This window comes from Bufo gargarizans, chromosome 1 (genome assembly GCF_014858855.1).
Source record: "Bufo gargarizans isolate SCDJY-AF-19 chromosome 1, ASM1485885v1, whole genome shotgun sequence".
NCBI lineage: Eukaryota > Metazoa > Chordata > Amphibia > Anura > Bufonidae > Bufo > Bufo gargarizans.
The window spans coordinates 543,559,792-543,576,795 of record NC_058080.1 but is presented as its reverse complement, the minus strand read 5'-3'; the positions used below and the strand labels follow the sequence as shown (position 1 = coordinate 543,576,795).

General features: G+C 41.8%; 1 protein-coding gene across 2 annotated transcripts in view; it reads right to left on the bottom strand.

Moving 5' to 3' along the window:
- The window catches only part of PI4KA (phosphatidylinositol 4-kinase alpha), a 162,055-nt gene that overhangs the window by 61,384 nt on the left and 83,667 nt on the right, over positions 1–17,004 (bottom strand). For both annotated transcript variants that reach the window (XM_044275544.1, XM_044275545.1), the window contains exons 20-26: positions 9,629–9,737; positions 8,116–8,252; positions 7,825–7,958; positions 7,643–7,725; positions 3,747–3,817; positions 440–564; positions 147–228 (exon numbers count right to left, since the gene is read on the bottom strand). In XM_044275544.1, coding sequence (XP_044131479.1) covers positions 147–228; positions 440–564; positions 3,747–3,817; positions 7,643–7,725; positions 7,825–7,958; positions 8,116–8,252; positions 9,629–9,737 — 741 coding nt within the window. The remainder of the gene's footprint in view (positions 1–146; positions 229–439; positions 565–3,746; positions 3,818–7,642; positions 7,726–7,824; positions 7,959–8,115; positions 8,253–9,628; positions 9,738–17,004) is intronic.

The following is a 17,004-nucleotide window of genomic DNA, read 5'->3' as shown; positions in this document are numbered from 1 at the left end:
TTATGCCCAGTACAGGGCAGGATTATTTTTTTGGGTGTTCTCTATTTTGAGGCCCAATGATTTTCTTTTGGGAGTCTTCCCTTAATGTCACCTAGATCCAACAGGGGTGGTTAGTTATAAATACTATACCGTGAATTGGTTCTCACCGCACTAAGTGACAAAGACAAAGTCTGCAAGATATCAAGCATGGTTTTCAACACTTTACCGCTCCATAGTAAATGCGGGAACCTGAAAACAAAGCAAAGAGCACTTAGAAGTCACAAAAAAGGGAAAACTTTAAATATACACTACATATGGTAAATACTTCATTCCAGCAAAAAGTTTACCCAGAACTGATATGTCTTTTTTGCATTCATTTTCAGTTTAAGAACTCTAAAGACGTGTACATCCACCAGGTAATTAGGCATCACTCTAAACCTTGTGAACACTTAATACTCACTTGTCTACCAGTCCAGATAAATATTTGTCGGCGACCCTCCTGATGCGCTTGTGAATGTGATTGAAGTTCACCAGCAAGAACTGTGCATGACGTTCCAACTCTTCCTCATTCTCCTTGGTTTTAGGCTATAAGAAGAAAATATAAGACATACAATAAGAAACATATAATATAAGATTTAAAAAACAGCACACTTTATACTGGCACCAATAAGGGCCCGTTCACACAGGGTCTTTTGATGGTGGAATTTCGGTGTGATTTAACAACGAGCAATCCCCAAAAAGTGCAGTGCAATCTGAAAGGGGGAGCAGATTGATATATAGTTCTGTGGGACAAGATTCAGTAAAACATGTAATTTATACATTTATATCTGTGCTTTTTTTCCCCACTTCCTGTGAAGAACTACAGAGAGGAGGTGTTATCAGTGACGGACAGCTATCTCTCGATGAACACTTATACACACAATGCTATCAATTACTGATAACACCTTCCTCCTGTACCGACAGCTCTTCGCAGGAGGTAGAAAAGGGAAATGTATAAATGACAGGTTTCACTGAATGGTTTCCCAGAAATATATATCAATCTGCTCAGCTTCTATTGCTCTATAACAATGGGCTTTCAGATTGGATATGTACACCTTCGGAGGCAATTTTTGTTTATGATTGCATTTTACTCATTTTTGGCTAAAAATAATATTTTTCAATTGTCCTTAATAAAAAATATTGTCCCTTATCTCTAAACTACTAAGAGGTCAGAAACACTTATTTAAGCCACAATCTTATCAGTAAGATAATAACTGAACAATATCGAGTGTTAATAATGTAATAGAGCAGAGATAAGGAGCCCGTCAGCTCCCCAAATGACGGAAGACAGAAAATCCACAGGCTGCTACTATAGCATTCAGCTAGGTACACAAAAAAGGATTCCATATTTTTAATAAAGACCAACTGAAAAATGATTTTTAGCTCAAAATAAGTACAATGCAATAATAATAAAAAAAAATGCCCCCAAAGGTGTACATAGCCTTTAAAGCTGCAGCGGGTGTCTGCTCGGAGATTAGCTCCACTCAGTGGTGTTAAACCACAGGCAGGTCTGTGGAGTTCACAGTGTTTTCTGCCGCAATAACCCACCATGTGAACCTCCACTAACCATGTATGTGTGCCAGCATTATGATACATACCTTCAGCTGGCATGGGACATAGCACAATTATACAATTATACATGATACCAAAGAGCGGCAGAATTTAGTGTAGAATTAAAACACTGTTACACAAATAGAAGACTTTTGTTTAGTTCACACAATGTATAAGGCCCCTTTCACACGGGCGAGTATTCCGCGTGGGTGCAATGCGCGAGGTGAACGCATTGCGCCCGCACTGAATCCGGACCCATTCATTTCTATGGGGCCGTGCACATGAGCGTTAGTTTTCACGCATCACTTCTGCGTTGCGTGTAAATCGCAGCATGCTCTATATTGTGCGATTTCCACGCAACGCAGGCCCCATAGAAGTGAATGGGGCTGCGTGAAAATCGCAAGCATCCGCAAGCAAGTGCGGATGCAGTGCGATTTTCACGCACGGTTGCTAGGAGACGATCGGGATCGGGACCCGATCATTTTATTATTTTCCCTTATAACATGGTTATAAGGGAAAATAATAGCATTCTGAATACAGAATGCATAGTACAATAGTGCTGGAGGGGTTAAAAAAAAAAAAAAAAATTACTCACCTTATTCCACTTGCTCGCGCAGCCGGCATCTCTTCTGTCTTCTTCTTTGCTGATTGCAGGAAAAGGACCTGTGGTGACTTCACTCAGGTCATCACATGATCCATCACCATGGTAAAAGATCATGTGATGACCGGAGTGACATCACCACAGGTCCTTTTCCTGCAATCAGCAAAGAAGAAGACATAAGAGATGCCGGGCTGTACGAGCAAGTGGATTAAGGAGAGTTAAAAAAAAAAAAAAAAAAAGTAACCCCTCCAGCGCTATTGTACTATGCATTCTGTATTCAGAATGCTATTATTTTCCCTTATAACCAGGTTATAAGGGAAAATAATACAATCTACACAACCCCGATCCCAAACCCGAACTTCTGTGAAGAAGTTCGGGTCTGGGTACCAAACATGCCGATTTTTCTCACGCGCGTGCAAAACGCATTACAATGTTTTGCAATTGCGCATTTTCCCGCAACGCACCCGCCTCTTAACTGGGCCAAAAACATGACGCCCGTGTGAAAGAGGCCTAAGAGAACAGAGTGTTTAATAGTGGAGTCAAATAGCTTCCATTAAAACTTAATTCAAGCACTAGTCATAAGTAATGTCTCATGCACTCAATGTATTTCTAGGTTTTGTGTCCATTTAAAGCAGGCATGCTCAACTTGCAGCCCTCCAGCAGTTGTAAAACCACAACTCCCATCATGCCATGCTGTAGGCTGATAGCTGTAGGCTGTCCAGGCCTTCTGAACAGCTGGAGGGCCGCAGGTTGGGCATCCTTGCTTTAAAGCTTCTGTACAAGATGAGAAAAAAGTAGCAGATTTGTTTTTACCTTCCCCAAAACAGTGTCTCAACTGTCCATGTGTTCTTTGTATTATTGAAGACCTGTCTCATTTACTTCAGTGGAGCAGAGCGCAATACCAGACACAACCTATGGGCCACTTTGCTTAGGGCCACTTTGCACCGGCCAATAATCAGGGCAACTATCATGAAGGAGCGTTCCAAAGCAACACTTGTTCCAGATAATGGCCCTGTGTAAAGGTGCCACTGTTCATCGGGTGAAAGCATTGGGGATGTGGACACCAACATCAGGGCAGCAGATCGTTCTGTGTACACAGCGACCTACTGCTCAGAAACAATGGGCTAAACAATTTATCAAACTGTTGTAAAGTAGAACTGACTTAGTTGCACATAGCAACAAATCAGATTCCACCTTTGATTTTCCAAAGGAGCTGTCAAAAATGAAAGGTGGAATCTGATTGGTTGCTACACTAGTTTGATAAATCTCCCCAAATGACTATATAATGGGGGCAAATGATCAGAGTAGCGATTGGTAGCTCTCACCTCCTCTGCCAAGCAGACAATTAAAGGGAATGAAGGGATCACTCACAACAATTGCCTGTTGAGTCAGCCCCTGTAAAGGGGCCTTTAGTTCCCTCTCCCCATTCAGAGCACACACAGGCTCAGCAAAGCATGCATGCATATGGCGGTTGGGAGAAATAGCTGTTGGTCAAACGAGTATTAAAAAAAAAAACAAAAAAAAAAAAACAGCGCTTGGCTTTCATATAAGAGAGTTTAGAAGCCATATCTCCTACCTTATCAGCCATCACTGCTAAAAAGGCATCAAATACTTTATCAGCTACAGCAATAACACATTGCATCATCCCTGAAAAGAGCAAGAATGGATTACAATCCTATATCCAGAACATATCAAAGCTGCATTCATATTTCTTGTGTTTCAATAGTGACGTACAAATAACATGAGCACAACAAATGAATAGGTAACGCCTAGAAAAAATATTAACCCACCCCCATCACTTTGTGTAAAACTGCTGCTCATTTACAGTAAATGAGGACGAATCCACAAAATGGTAACTTCACTAAAGCAATTTTCTACTTTTTTATGTTTTGTTACGGTGGTAGCAACCTTTGTTCATCATAAAACAATAAACTGCCATAGCCCCGTACCCCATAAACTAAAGTGAACGTCCACCTTTCAACACCATCTCCTTTTTAGGTGCAACATTCTGTGCTAAATTTCCTGCAACAAACTCCAAATACTCAGTGCAGACCTCTATATCTAGAAGGTAGAAAACTCCTAGGCCATACACGGGACAATGATCAGACACCAGGAGGAAGATCAGTCATCTGTGGGATCAATCGTTTGTACGAGCAATCCCACCATCAACATGCAAGACTAAGGCTGAGTTCACATCAAGTTTTTGTCTTAAAGGGAACCTGTCACCGGGATTTGGGGTATAGAGCTGAGAACATGGGTTGCTAGATGGCCGCTAGCACATCCGCAATACCCAGTCCCCATAGCTCCGTGTGCTTTTATTGTGTTATAAAAAAAAAAAAAAAAAAAAAAGGCCGATTTGATACATATGCAAATTAGACTAATCTCAGGTTCATTTGCATATGTATCAAATCGTTTGTTTTTTTTACACAAATAAAGCACACAGAGCTATGGGGACTGGGTACTGCGGATGTGCTAGCAGCGATCTAGCAACCCACTATCTCAGCTCTATACCCAAAATCCAGATGACAGGTTCCCTTTAAAGGAGTTGTCTCACTACAGCAAATGTCAATTATCATGTAGACAAAATTACCGGTAAGACAAGGCACTTACTAATGTACTGTGATTGTCCATATTGCCTCATTTGCTGGCTTGATTTATTTTCCCATCACATCATACACTGCTCGTTTCCAGGGGTTATGACCACCCTGCAGTCCATCAGTGGTGGCTGTGCTTGCACACTATAGGAAAAAGTTCTGACCTCTTTGGTGGACGGGAACATGGGAACTCACATAGGCTGGTGCTTTTTTCCATAGTGTGAAAGCATGGCCATCACCGATGGATTGCAGGGTGGTCGTAACCATGGAATGAGCAGTTTATAATATGATGGAAAAATTAAATCCAGCCAGCAAAGGAAACAATACATTAGTAAGTGCCTTGTATTAACTTTCTCTACATATTAAATTATATTTGCTGAAGAGAAACAACCCCTTTAAGTTTAACATATACAAAATAACATACACAAAACATACACGTTAAACAGACGCCTCCGAAGGATGTCATACAAAGGCATCCATCACCATGGAGTTCCATTGTAAAAAAAACAAAAAAACAAAACAAAAACAAATGTTTATGTTTTTGGATGGGGCAAAACATGATGTGTACCCAGCCTAAGCTGCCCAAGGACTACGGAGTCAGTAAAAACATAAAAAACAAAAACTGATTCTCTCAGAGCCGGAACGATGAGTAGGTGCCTGCCTATGGTGCCACCTATAATGGGGGGCACAATCACGGCTGCTTTTGCAGCTGCTCAGCCTCATAGGCGCCATGAGGCAGTAGACGGGCGCAAGAGGTAGTGATGATATCACTGTGACCTCCTGCGTCGGGTCTCGCGTGATTACGTCATCGTGCGAAACCCGGCACAAGATCGGTGATGTCATCAGGACACAGCATCACAGGCTACAACTCAGGCAGTGGCCTGCATCACATATTGCAGGGGAAGTGAGGTGTTTTTTTTTTTTTTACACTAGGTCACCACTACTGGGAGCAGCAAGGAGGGGAGGGCAGGTAGTATTATATATACACAAGGCACTACAGAGCGGGGCACCTAGGAGGGGGGAGCATTGTATATCGGGCACTAAAAAGGGGATAATTATCTACTGGGGCACCAAGGGGGTAGCATTATATATAGCGGACACTAAAGAGGAGGTCAACATCTACTGGGGGAAATAAATATATATAAATATATATATATCTGGTGCTAACTGGCACTAAAGAGGGGGCTTCATCTACTCGGGGCACCAAGGATGGAAGCATTATGTATAACTGGCACTAAAGAGGGGGGCATCATCTACTGGGGCACCAAGGGGGAGGCAACATTATATATACATGGCACTAAAGAGAGTCATCACCTGCTGGGGGCACCGGGGGGGGGGGGGGGGGCCGGGGGGGGGGGGATGAGCATTATATAAAACTGACACTAAAAAAGGGAGTCATCATCTACTGGGGAGACTGGGAAGGGAGTGGGGTGCATTATATATAACTGCCACTAAAGAGGGTGGCATTATCTACCGGGGGCACCAGGGGAGAAGCATTATATATAACTGGCATTAAAGAGGGGGGCATTATTTACTGGTGCACCAAGTGGGGATGCATTATATATACACTTATCACTTAAAAGGGGGGCATCATCTTACTGGAGGCACCAAAGGGGGAGCATTATATACTGGGGTCAACAAAGGGAGGGCATTATATATAACTGGCGCTAATTGGCACTAAAGAGGGCACTTCATTTACTGGGGCACCAAGGATGGAAGTATTATAGGGGGGGGGAGGGGGGACAACAATAATGCCACTAAGGTTACGTCATTCTCTGGGTCAGTATGATTACAGTGATACCAAGTATACATAAATTTACTTTTAAGTTTTACTAGTTTTGTACCCAAAAAAAAAAAAAAAACTTTTTAATAAAGCTAAATGTTTTTGCACCTCCGCATTCCAAGGCCTATAACTTTATCAGGTTTCTTTCTACTGAGCTATGTAAAGGGGTTGATGTTTGCAGGACGACTTGCATTATTTATTTATTTTTTACGCGTTTAGGGTCCATTCACACGTCCGTTTTTTCTTTCCTGATCTGTTCCGTTTTTTCAGGAACAGATCAGGACCAGATCTGGACCCATTCATTTTCAATGGGTCCTGGAAAAAATCGGACAGCACAATGTGTGCTGTCCGTTTCCGTTGTTCCGTTCCGCATGTCCGTTTAAATATAAAACATGTCCTATTCTTGTCCTGAAAAATCGGATCCTGGTACAATACAAAGTCAATGGATCCGCAAAAAACGGATGACATTCGGATGTCATTCCGTATGTCATCCGTTTTTGCGGATTCCGTTCCTGGAAACACATAACAATTTTTTTTTTATTTTTTTATTTTTATTTTTTCAATTTTTTTTCAAAGAAATCCAAACAACTTTATTTGATTATTGAAATGTATACATGCTCCCGTTTTTTGCGGATCCGCAAAAAACGGATGACATACGGATGACATACGGAAACATTTTCAGGAACAACGGATCCGCAAAAAACGGACCGTTTTTCAGGATGGAAAAAAACAGGACGTGTGAATGGACCCTAATTGTGTGCAGTAAGTTACGTGATAATTGTGTTAGGGTCACTATGGATGTGGTGATACCAAATATACAGAGGGGATTATTTTTTTCAATTTTATTTCCCTTGAAAAGCATTTTTTCAATGGAAAAAAGGTGCCGTTTTTTCAACTTGGAGATTTTTATTTTATTTTTTTAAACTTTAATTCTTATGTTTACTATACTATTTTACTGCACTGCAAAGGTTAGTACAATGTGGTAGCCCACAGAATTACAGATCACTATGATACAGTCAGTTTTTGTCAGACAAGCAGTCACAAACTCATGTGACTTTACAAAAAGAAAAAAAATCTTCTGGATAAAACACACACCTGACTTATCTTTCTGGATAGCTTTATCTTCAAAGTAAAAGAACATCACTTGGAACCGATCCTTATCTGTTGAGTGCAAAACTCTAATAAAGAAACAGAGGTGTACACAATTAATATATAATACATACAGCAATCAAAACATGTTAGTGGGAATGGGCATGTGTTTCTGAAGTTATGCCCACCTCATTTGTTCCAGGCGATAGACAGAGAGCAGATAGGTGGACATGGCAAAGTCTAGCTTGTTAATGAGTGCAGATACCTCCGGAGCCGGGTCCAGCAGATTTATAATTGTGCTCCTTAGCTCATTAAGTTCAGCCTATAAAGGAAAGGCAGAGAGAAAAATTTTTTAAAAAAAAAAATAATAATAATAATAAATATATATATATATATATATATATATATATATATATATATATATATGCCAGAAACAAATCAAACCTTATGAAACAGACGACACTCTGAGACGTTCTTACCGTTGTCACAGTATCATTCTTCATAGCAGAGTTGTACTGCAGGACTGACCGCAAAGGCTCCTTGCTAGGAAATGTCAGCAATGGTGACTTGGTAGCTATTTCACAGACTCCTTCATACCACTCCTCAGGCCATAGACCTGTTGAAAATTCTAAGATTGGCATTTGTGGAACACACATAGAAATATACCAAAACGCTGAGCTCAAAATGCTACCTAAAAAAATGAAAAACATGGGCAGAGTTAAAACGTACCTGTTTCTTCAGATATATAGCACTATATCTGACCATTATATGACCTGCAGCTGGCATCTTCTCCAGTGTTCCTCTCTGCAAGTCCCATCCGTTTCTCAGTTTTCCCTGGACTAGTGAGTAGAGACTAGCTGCTATGATGTCTCTCATACAGTGCACACAAAGAAGAGGAGATACTGCTCCCAAATCACTATCACTCATATATAGGACCACCAGCAGCATAGAACACATTATAAAGAAGTATTTGTAGTGAATATTTAAAACTAACTTAATAAGTAGAGAGGGGCATTTTTCTTAGGTAAAGTATATTACAAAGTTTCTTCTATTCACTTGTACTATTGATTGAGGAAAAATTCATTAACAGTGACCATTTGTTATATAGTCCATTTTATGTTCTGTTGTGTGTTGGTCCATTGCTGGCCACACAAACAACGGAGCAGATACACTTTGTGAACACTGAAGACCAATTGCCAAGACTATGTTCAAATGTAACAGGCAGCTGGAATTTACACTAAACTAAACTTTTTAGTAACATAAGTGCACTCAGACTTGCAGTGTTACATTGAACAACATCTAACACAAATTAAATATCTATAATTATGTACCTATCATGATCCGCACTGTAGTGAAGATTATTATATACAAAACTTCACAAGAGGGGATATTTATTATTTCCCCTGGGACAGAAAACTGGCTTTAGAAAGTCGCAAGCTGTGTGTTTGTGACTTAAAAAAAAAAAAATGTTGCAAGTGCCTCTTTTTTTTTACGCTGCCCTCAGGGTGTGACAAAGGGTGGAAAATTCTTAGCTAAGAATTGGTAAATAAATACTGAATTGATGAAGAAAACAGAGTGCTGCAGTATATTTTGAACATTTTAATTTTATTTGAAGTGACGGGGTATGTACGGACTGTTACCTGACACAGCGGGCACCACCATTATACAATCCCACTGTTGTGCTGTTGCACTTTTCTTTTTTTAAAGGGTGGAAAAGGGGCGTGGCAAACAACCGAGACTACGGTAATTTATCTTCATTTAAGACAGTTTTCTAGTGCAAATGAAGCCAGAAATGTACAGCAGCTCTGAGCTGTCGTAGATTTCTGTTTAGGCGCATTGATTGCCAAAGGATGCGTTTAATTTATGAATAGGCCTGCGCATCCTCCAGCAGCGCAGGAGACATCAAGACCAACGCAGAAAGCACCGGTCTTGATAAATCTCCCTATATATACACAAAAAAAACTGTAGTTCAAGTACATTATTATGAGTTACCTGACCCTTCCACTGCAAAGCCCATCAGAACAGAGTACAGCCAGAAATCTCTAAAGAGCTTCTGAAGTCTTGGTTTGGCCTCTTTAATTGGTGGTAATCTTCTTGTTAACTGTAAAACAATCACAAAGACAGTGAGCGGTCATGGAAAAGAGAGTGTTATAGAGTCATTCTGCTAAATCTTCCTAAAGTTCTTTTGCAGTCAAGAGGGGGTCCAGATTTGCCTTTCTACCAATCCTATGGGCAGCTGTCTCTGAAATTACAGCTGCTAGTAGGACTCAAAAGAGCAGTGCGTGCAAGACGGCCAAGGAATCTCACAGAACTGGAAGACTTTTTGTAGGAAGAATGGATAAAAATCAATCAAACAAGAACTGAAAGACTCATGGCTGGCTATAAAAAGCATTTACATGCAGTGATACATGCCAATAGGGTAATAACCATGCAGGATGCCCAAGCTTTTGTTTCAGGCCCTTTTTTCTTTTTTGTTATTTTGAAAATTAAAAAGATGTAAACAAAAAGTTGTTTTTGCTTAAAATACAAGGGAATGTGTCATCTTTAACTTTGTAACTTTTGGAGATCATTTCATATTTAACTTGCAAAACTGTTCTCAATAATAGTAATTTTGACCAGGGGTTCCCGAAACATTTGCATTCCACTGTGTGTGTGTGTGGGGGTATATATATTGTGGGGATTCGCTCTGGTAGGCAGGTTACCGGACACAGTATAGAGGCAACAACAAAGTCTTTGAATTAAACAGTTCAGTGTTTATTCACACATTAAGTAAATGACAAAACAAAAAGTCTGTTTCAAGGAAAACAGTCACCTTGTGATTCTGGTGTACGTTCACACCATTCGGCAAAGAAGAAGTCCTTGGACAAAGCCGAATCCACCTGCTTTCACACCAACAAGGTAGCAAGCCTTAATCCAGGCCCAAACTCCCAGGTACCAACACAGGGTTTGACAGAGCTCCACTGTCAGAGAGGAGTAGTTCACTTACAGCTGACACTGCTGGCTGGGTTTTTTATAGGCCAGTCAAGACCCGGGATGGAACGTGGGAAGTAGTCACCCACCCATCACTTTGGCTACTCCCAGTAAGAGCCGTCCTGTATCAGCTATACAGCCATACTAAAATAGCAAAGTGTCAATCAGCATTAGACACTGACACGCTGACACCTGAAAATACTGGCTCTTACTTCACCGAGGCCAGGAACCTCGGTGACACATACCTACCCTTGCGCCTTCCTAATATAACCTATATATATGATTTTGCAAGTTCTCCCACTTAGAAATCATAAAGGGGTCTGAAATTCACATTGTAGGTGCATTCCCACTCAGACGTAAAAAAAAAAATAAAAAAAAATCAAGAAATCACATTGGAGGATTTTTAACCACTTCAACCCCACTAGCTGAAACCCCCTTAATGACCAGGCCACTTTTTACACTTCTGCACTACACTACTTTCACCGTTTATTGCTCGGTCATGCAACTTACCACCCAAATGAATTTTACCTCCTTTTCTCCTCACTAATAGAGCTTTCATTTGGTGGTATTTCATTGCTGCGGACATTTTAACTTTTTTTGTTGTTAATCAAAATTTAATGATTTTTTTTGAAAAAAAAAAAATGACAATTTTTCACTTTCAGCTGTAAAATTTTGCAAAAAAAAACGACATCCATATATAAATTTTTTGCTAAATTTATTGTTCTACATGTCTTTGACTAAAAAAAATTGTTTGGGCAAAAAAAAAAAAAAAATGTTTTTTTAATGGTAAAAGTTATAGCGTTTACAAACTATGGTACAAAAATGTGAATTTCCGCTATTTGAAGCAGCTCTGACTTTCTGAGCACCTGTCATGTTTCCTGAGGTTCTACAATGCCCAGACAGTAGGAAAAACCCCACAAATGACCCAATTTCGGAAAGTAGACACCCTAAGGTATTCGCTTATGGGCATAGTGAGTTCATAGAACTTTTTATTTTTTGTCACAAGTTAGCGGAAAATGATGATATTTTTTTTCTTACAAAGTCTCATATTCCACTAACTTGTGACAAAAAATAAAAACTTCCATGAACTCACTAAGCCCATCACAAAATACCTTGGGGTGTCTTCTTTCCAAAATGGGGTCACTTGTGGCGTAGTTCTACTGCCCTGGCAATTTAGGGGCCCATATGTGTGAGAAGTAGTTTGCAATCAAAATCTGTAAAAAAAATGACCGGTGAAATCCGAAAGGTGCACTTTGGAATGTGGGTCTCTTTGCCCACCTAGGCTGCAAAAAAGTGTGACACATCTGGTATCGCCGTACTCAGGAGAAGTTGGGGAATGTGTTTTGGGGTGTCATTTTACATATACCCATGCTGGGTGAGAGAAATATCTTGGCAAAAGACAACTTTTCCCATTTTTTTATACAAAGTTGGCATTTGACCAAGATATTTATCTCACCCAGCATGGGTATATGTAAAATGACACCCCAAAACACATTCCCCAACTTCTCCTGAGTACGGCGATACCACATGTGTGACACTTTTTTGCAGCCTAGGTGGGCAAAGGGGCACACATTCCAAAGAGCACCTTTAGGATTTCACCGGCCATTTTTTACCGATTTTCATTTCAAACTACTTCGCACACATTAGGGCCCCTAAATTGCCAGGGCAGTATAACTACCCCACAAGTGACCCCATTTTGGAAAGAAGACACCCCAAGGTATTCAATGAGGGGCATGGCGAGTTCATAGAAATTTTTATTTTTGGCACAAGTTAGCGGAAATTGATTTTTTTTTTTGTATTTTCTCACAAAGTCTCCCTTTCCGCTAACGTGGGACAAAAATTTCAATCTTTCATGGACTCAATATGCCCCTCACGGAATACCTTGGGGTGTCTTCTTTCCGAAATGGGGTCACATGTGGGGTATTTATACTGCCCTGGCAATTTAGGGGCCCTAAACCGTGAGAAGAAGTCTGGAATATAAATGTCTAAAAAATTTTACGCATTTGGATTCCGTGAGGGGTATAGTGAGTTCATGTGAGATTTTATTTTTTGACACAAGTTAGTGGAATATGAGACTTAGTAAGAAAAAACAAAAACAAAAAAAATTTCCGCTAACTTGGGCCAAAAAAAAATGTCTGAATGGAGCCTGACAGGGGGTGATCAATGACAGGGGGTGATCAGGGAATCTATATGGGTGATCACCCGCCTGTCATTGATCACCCCCCTGTAAGGCTCCATTCAGACGTCCGTATGTGTTTTGCGGATCCGATCCATGTATCCGTGGATCCGTAAAAATCATACGGACATCTGAATGGAGCCTTACAGGGGGGTGATCAATGACAGGGGGGTGATCAATGACAGGGGGTGATCAGGGAATCTATATGGGTGATCACCCGCCTGTCATTGATCACCCCCCTGTAAGGCTCCATTCAGACGTCCGTATGTGTGTTGCGGATCCGATCCATGTATCCGTAAAAATCATACGGACGTCTGAACGGAGCCTGACAGGGGGTTGATCAGGGAGTCTATATGGGGTGATCATGGGTGATCAGGGGTTCATAAGTGACAGGGGGGGGGGGGGGGTGTAGTGTAGTGTAGTGGTGTTTGGTGCTACTTTACACATCTACCTGTGTCCTCTGGTGGTCGATCCAAACAAAAGGGACCACCAGAGGACCAGGTAGCAGGTATATTAGACGCTGTTATCAAAACAGCGTCTAATATACCTGTTAGGGGTTAAAACAAAATCACATCTCCAGCCTGCCAGCGAGCGATCGCCGCTGGCAGGCTGGAGATCCACTCGCTTACCTTCAGTTCCTGTGAACGCGCGTTCACAGGAAGTATCGGCTCTCGCGAGATGACGCGTATATGCGTCACTCTGCGCAGAGCTGCCGCCTCCGGACCGCACATCTGCGTTAGGCGGTCCGGAGGCGGTTAAAGAATGTATTTGTGTTGCACTGCTGAACATAAGTATTTGAACACCTGAGAAAATCAAAATCTCACAATAAATGGCCCCATTCATCCTCTCCTTAATACAGTGCAGTCGTCCTGTCCCCTTTGCAGAAAAACACCCCCAAAGCATGATGTTACCACCCCCATGCTTCACAGTAGGGATGGTGTTCTTGGGATGCAACTCCTCCTTTTTCCTCCAAACACGACGTGTGAAGTTTAGACCAAAAAGTTCTACTTTGGTCTCATATGACTTTCTCCCATGCCTCCTCTGGATCATCCAGATGTTCATTGGCAAACTTCAGAAGGGCCTGGACATGTGATGACTTGAGCAGCGGAACCCCATGCAATGCACGATTTGAAACCATGACGGCGCAGTGTTCTACCGACAGTGACCTTTGAAACTGTGGTCCCAGCTCTCTTCATGTCATTGATCAGCTCCTCCCTAGTAGTTCTTGCATGGAGCCTGTCCGAGGGAGACTGACAGTCGTCTTTAGCCTCTTCCATTTTCTAACAATTGCGCCAACAGTTGATCTATTTTCACCAAGCTGCTTGGCAATTGCCCCGTAGCCCTTTCCAGACTTGTGGAGGTCCACAAATTTGTCTCTGGTGTCTTTTGACAGCTCTTTGGTCTTGCCCATGGTAGTAGTTGGCGTCTGACTGTGGGGTGGACAGGTGTCTTTAAAGAGCTCAGACAAGTGCTACCAAGTTAGATTAATGAGTGGAGTAGAGGAGGACTTTTCAAAGGCACAGTAACAGGTCTTTGAGAGACAGAATTCTTGCTGTTTCTCAGGTGTTCAAATACTTATGTACAGCAGTGCAAGACAAATTCTTTAAAAATCATACAAGGTGATTTCCTGATATTTTTTATTTTAAATTCTGTCTCTCGGAGTGGGAATGCACCTACAATGTGATATATATCTATATCTGTATAGATATACACACTATATGCATGTCGCGTGCCGCTGATGACCCAGCAAACAAAGAACAAATATTTTAATAGTTTTGTTGCCAGCACATCGCCTTGTGTGACAATATGCAAAATGAATCACAGTAACAATCGTAATAACAACCTGTATATCCGTTGATAGGAACTTGTTTGGGGCTAAAAATGCCCAAGGACCTTAAATCACCATGATTGTGGGTCTTGCATTTAATAAGCCAATGGTACACAACCTGTGGCCCATCATGTCATTCTGTGCAGCCCCCAACTATCGACACACATAAAGGCATGTAGTAGAGCAGTAGCAGACAATACAGGAACAGGGACAGGCAAATACTAATGATGTACTGTGTATTTGCCCCTGGGGCCCTCCAATTTAGGAATAAGGGGGTTCTAATGACCCCTGTTTGGCACTCCAGAAAGGTTTATATAAGTTAGAGGTGGACCTCTATGCACGTGGCTTCCTCCATTGTAGTTTATTCTAATATGGGAAATTCTAGGACCCATTCACACAACAGTTTTTTTTGGGCGGCAGCCGATCCGCATTTTTTGCGGATTGGATGCAAACCCATACCTTTCAATGGGGCTGCAAGAAAGGAGGACAGCACACTGTGTGCTGATATGCAATCAATGTCTCAGTTGGTAATACCCCTTTAAGTTGCAGGGTGCGTCTACATAGCAACACGTGTTGCGTGGTATGAAGATTGCAATGTTGCATTGCATGGCATCGCAATGTGACATGACCAACTGTGACACGACCGATGCAAAACTCTAACACTGTTAGATTTTCGGTCACAAGTCTCAAGAAATTTTGCCATCACAGACCACAATCCAAGCCACCTGAGACTGCAATTTGATATTAGCTCAAAATTGGTTATTTTTTGCAGCTTTAAAACATTTGATACATGTTGCCGTGTATTCCTAGTGGCAAACTGTGGAGGAGAATACCCGATAATAAAGCTTGGGTTGGAATCAGTGTTTAATAAATTCCATATGAACCCATGAAAAAATAGAATCCTACGTATGAAACTGGAGTTAGCGAGAGGTACAGTACAGGCCAATATGCATCCATACAACAATGATGCATAATATCGTGTTGGGTATCAGTAGGCAGAAGGTACTGTACCATGGTTTGAAACAATGAAGCCAAGGCAGCTATGAAGGACCCATACTTCACCTGTAGCCCAGACAAACTGTTTAATGACCACCTCCATGTCTTTTTTAAGGAGCCTTACTTTACAGCTCCATGTTTTTATGGCATTGTATAATAAATGCTGCATATGTGGTAAGACAGCCTAGCTCCTGCAGTATTGCTTGGGAACAAAGGAACCTTTTAATATTTTCAACAGCGACCTTTCCCTCCTTCAAACGTGTCACTGGGTTTCCTGTGCTCAAGGACTAGGGAACCTAGAAAGAACCCTAGGGCTCTTTGTACACTGAGCTGGCTGCTACGGCACAGTAATGGCGGGTTTACAGGGCCCGATTGTTGTTCCTACGAACGCTCATTCCCCACAATCTGCCCATATAAAGTTGCAGCCAAGTGAAATGCTAGTTCATCGGGTGAACCGGTTGTTCGTGCAGGCAAGTAAATTATCTTTTCTGGGCAGCAGATCGTGATGTCTAAACTGCCATCTGCTGCCCAGAAACAATGCAGATGTAGGAGGACGAGGGATTGCAGTAGACGTCACTCATCCTCATACTGTGGAGGTGATAACTGCATGTAAATGTCCTCACAATAGTCAGGAGGAACGCTTCCTTCCCGATAATCAGTTGCTCCTCTGGCTGTGTAAACCCACCATAAGGCCTCCTTCACACGAGCGTGTCCGGATAAGGTCCGGATGCAATGCGGCAAACCCGCGCGATTAGGTACACAAGTAGTAGAGCAGTAGCACACAATACAGGAACAGGGACAGGCAAATACTAATGATGTACTGTGTATTTGCCCCTGGGGCCCTCCAATTTAGGAATAAGGGGGTTCTAATGACCCCTGTTTGGCACTCCAGAAAGGTTTATATAAGTTAGAGGTGGACCTCTATGCACGTGGCTTCCTCCATTGTAGTTTATTCTAATATGGGAAATTCTAGGACCCATTCACACAACAGTTTTTTTTGGGCGGCAGCCGATCCGCATTTTTTGCCTTATAACCATGTTATAAGGGAAAATAATAATGATCGGGTCCCCATCCCGATTGTCTCCTAGAAACCGTGCGTGAAAATCGCACCGCATCCGCACTTGCTTGTGGATACAATGCGATTTTCACGCAGCCCTATTCACTTTTATGGGACCTGCGTTGCGTGAAAAACACCGCTCGTGTGCACAGCCCAATGGAAATGAATGGGTCCGGATTCAGTGCGGGTGCAATGCGTTCAACTCACGCATTGCACCCGCGCAGAAAACTCGCCTGTGTAAAAGGGGCCTAAGGCCTCTTTCACACGGGCGTCATATTTTTGGCCCGGATAAGAGGCGTGTGCGTTGCGGGAAAATGCACAATTTTTCTGTGCGAGTGCAA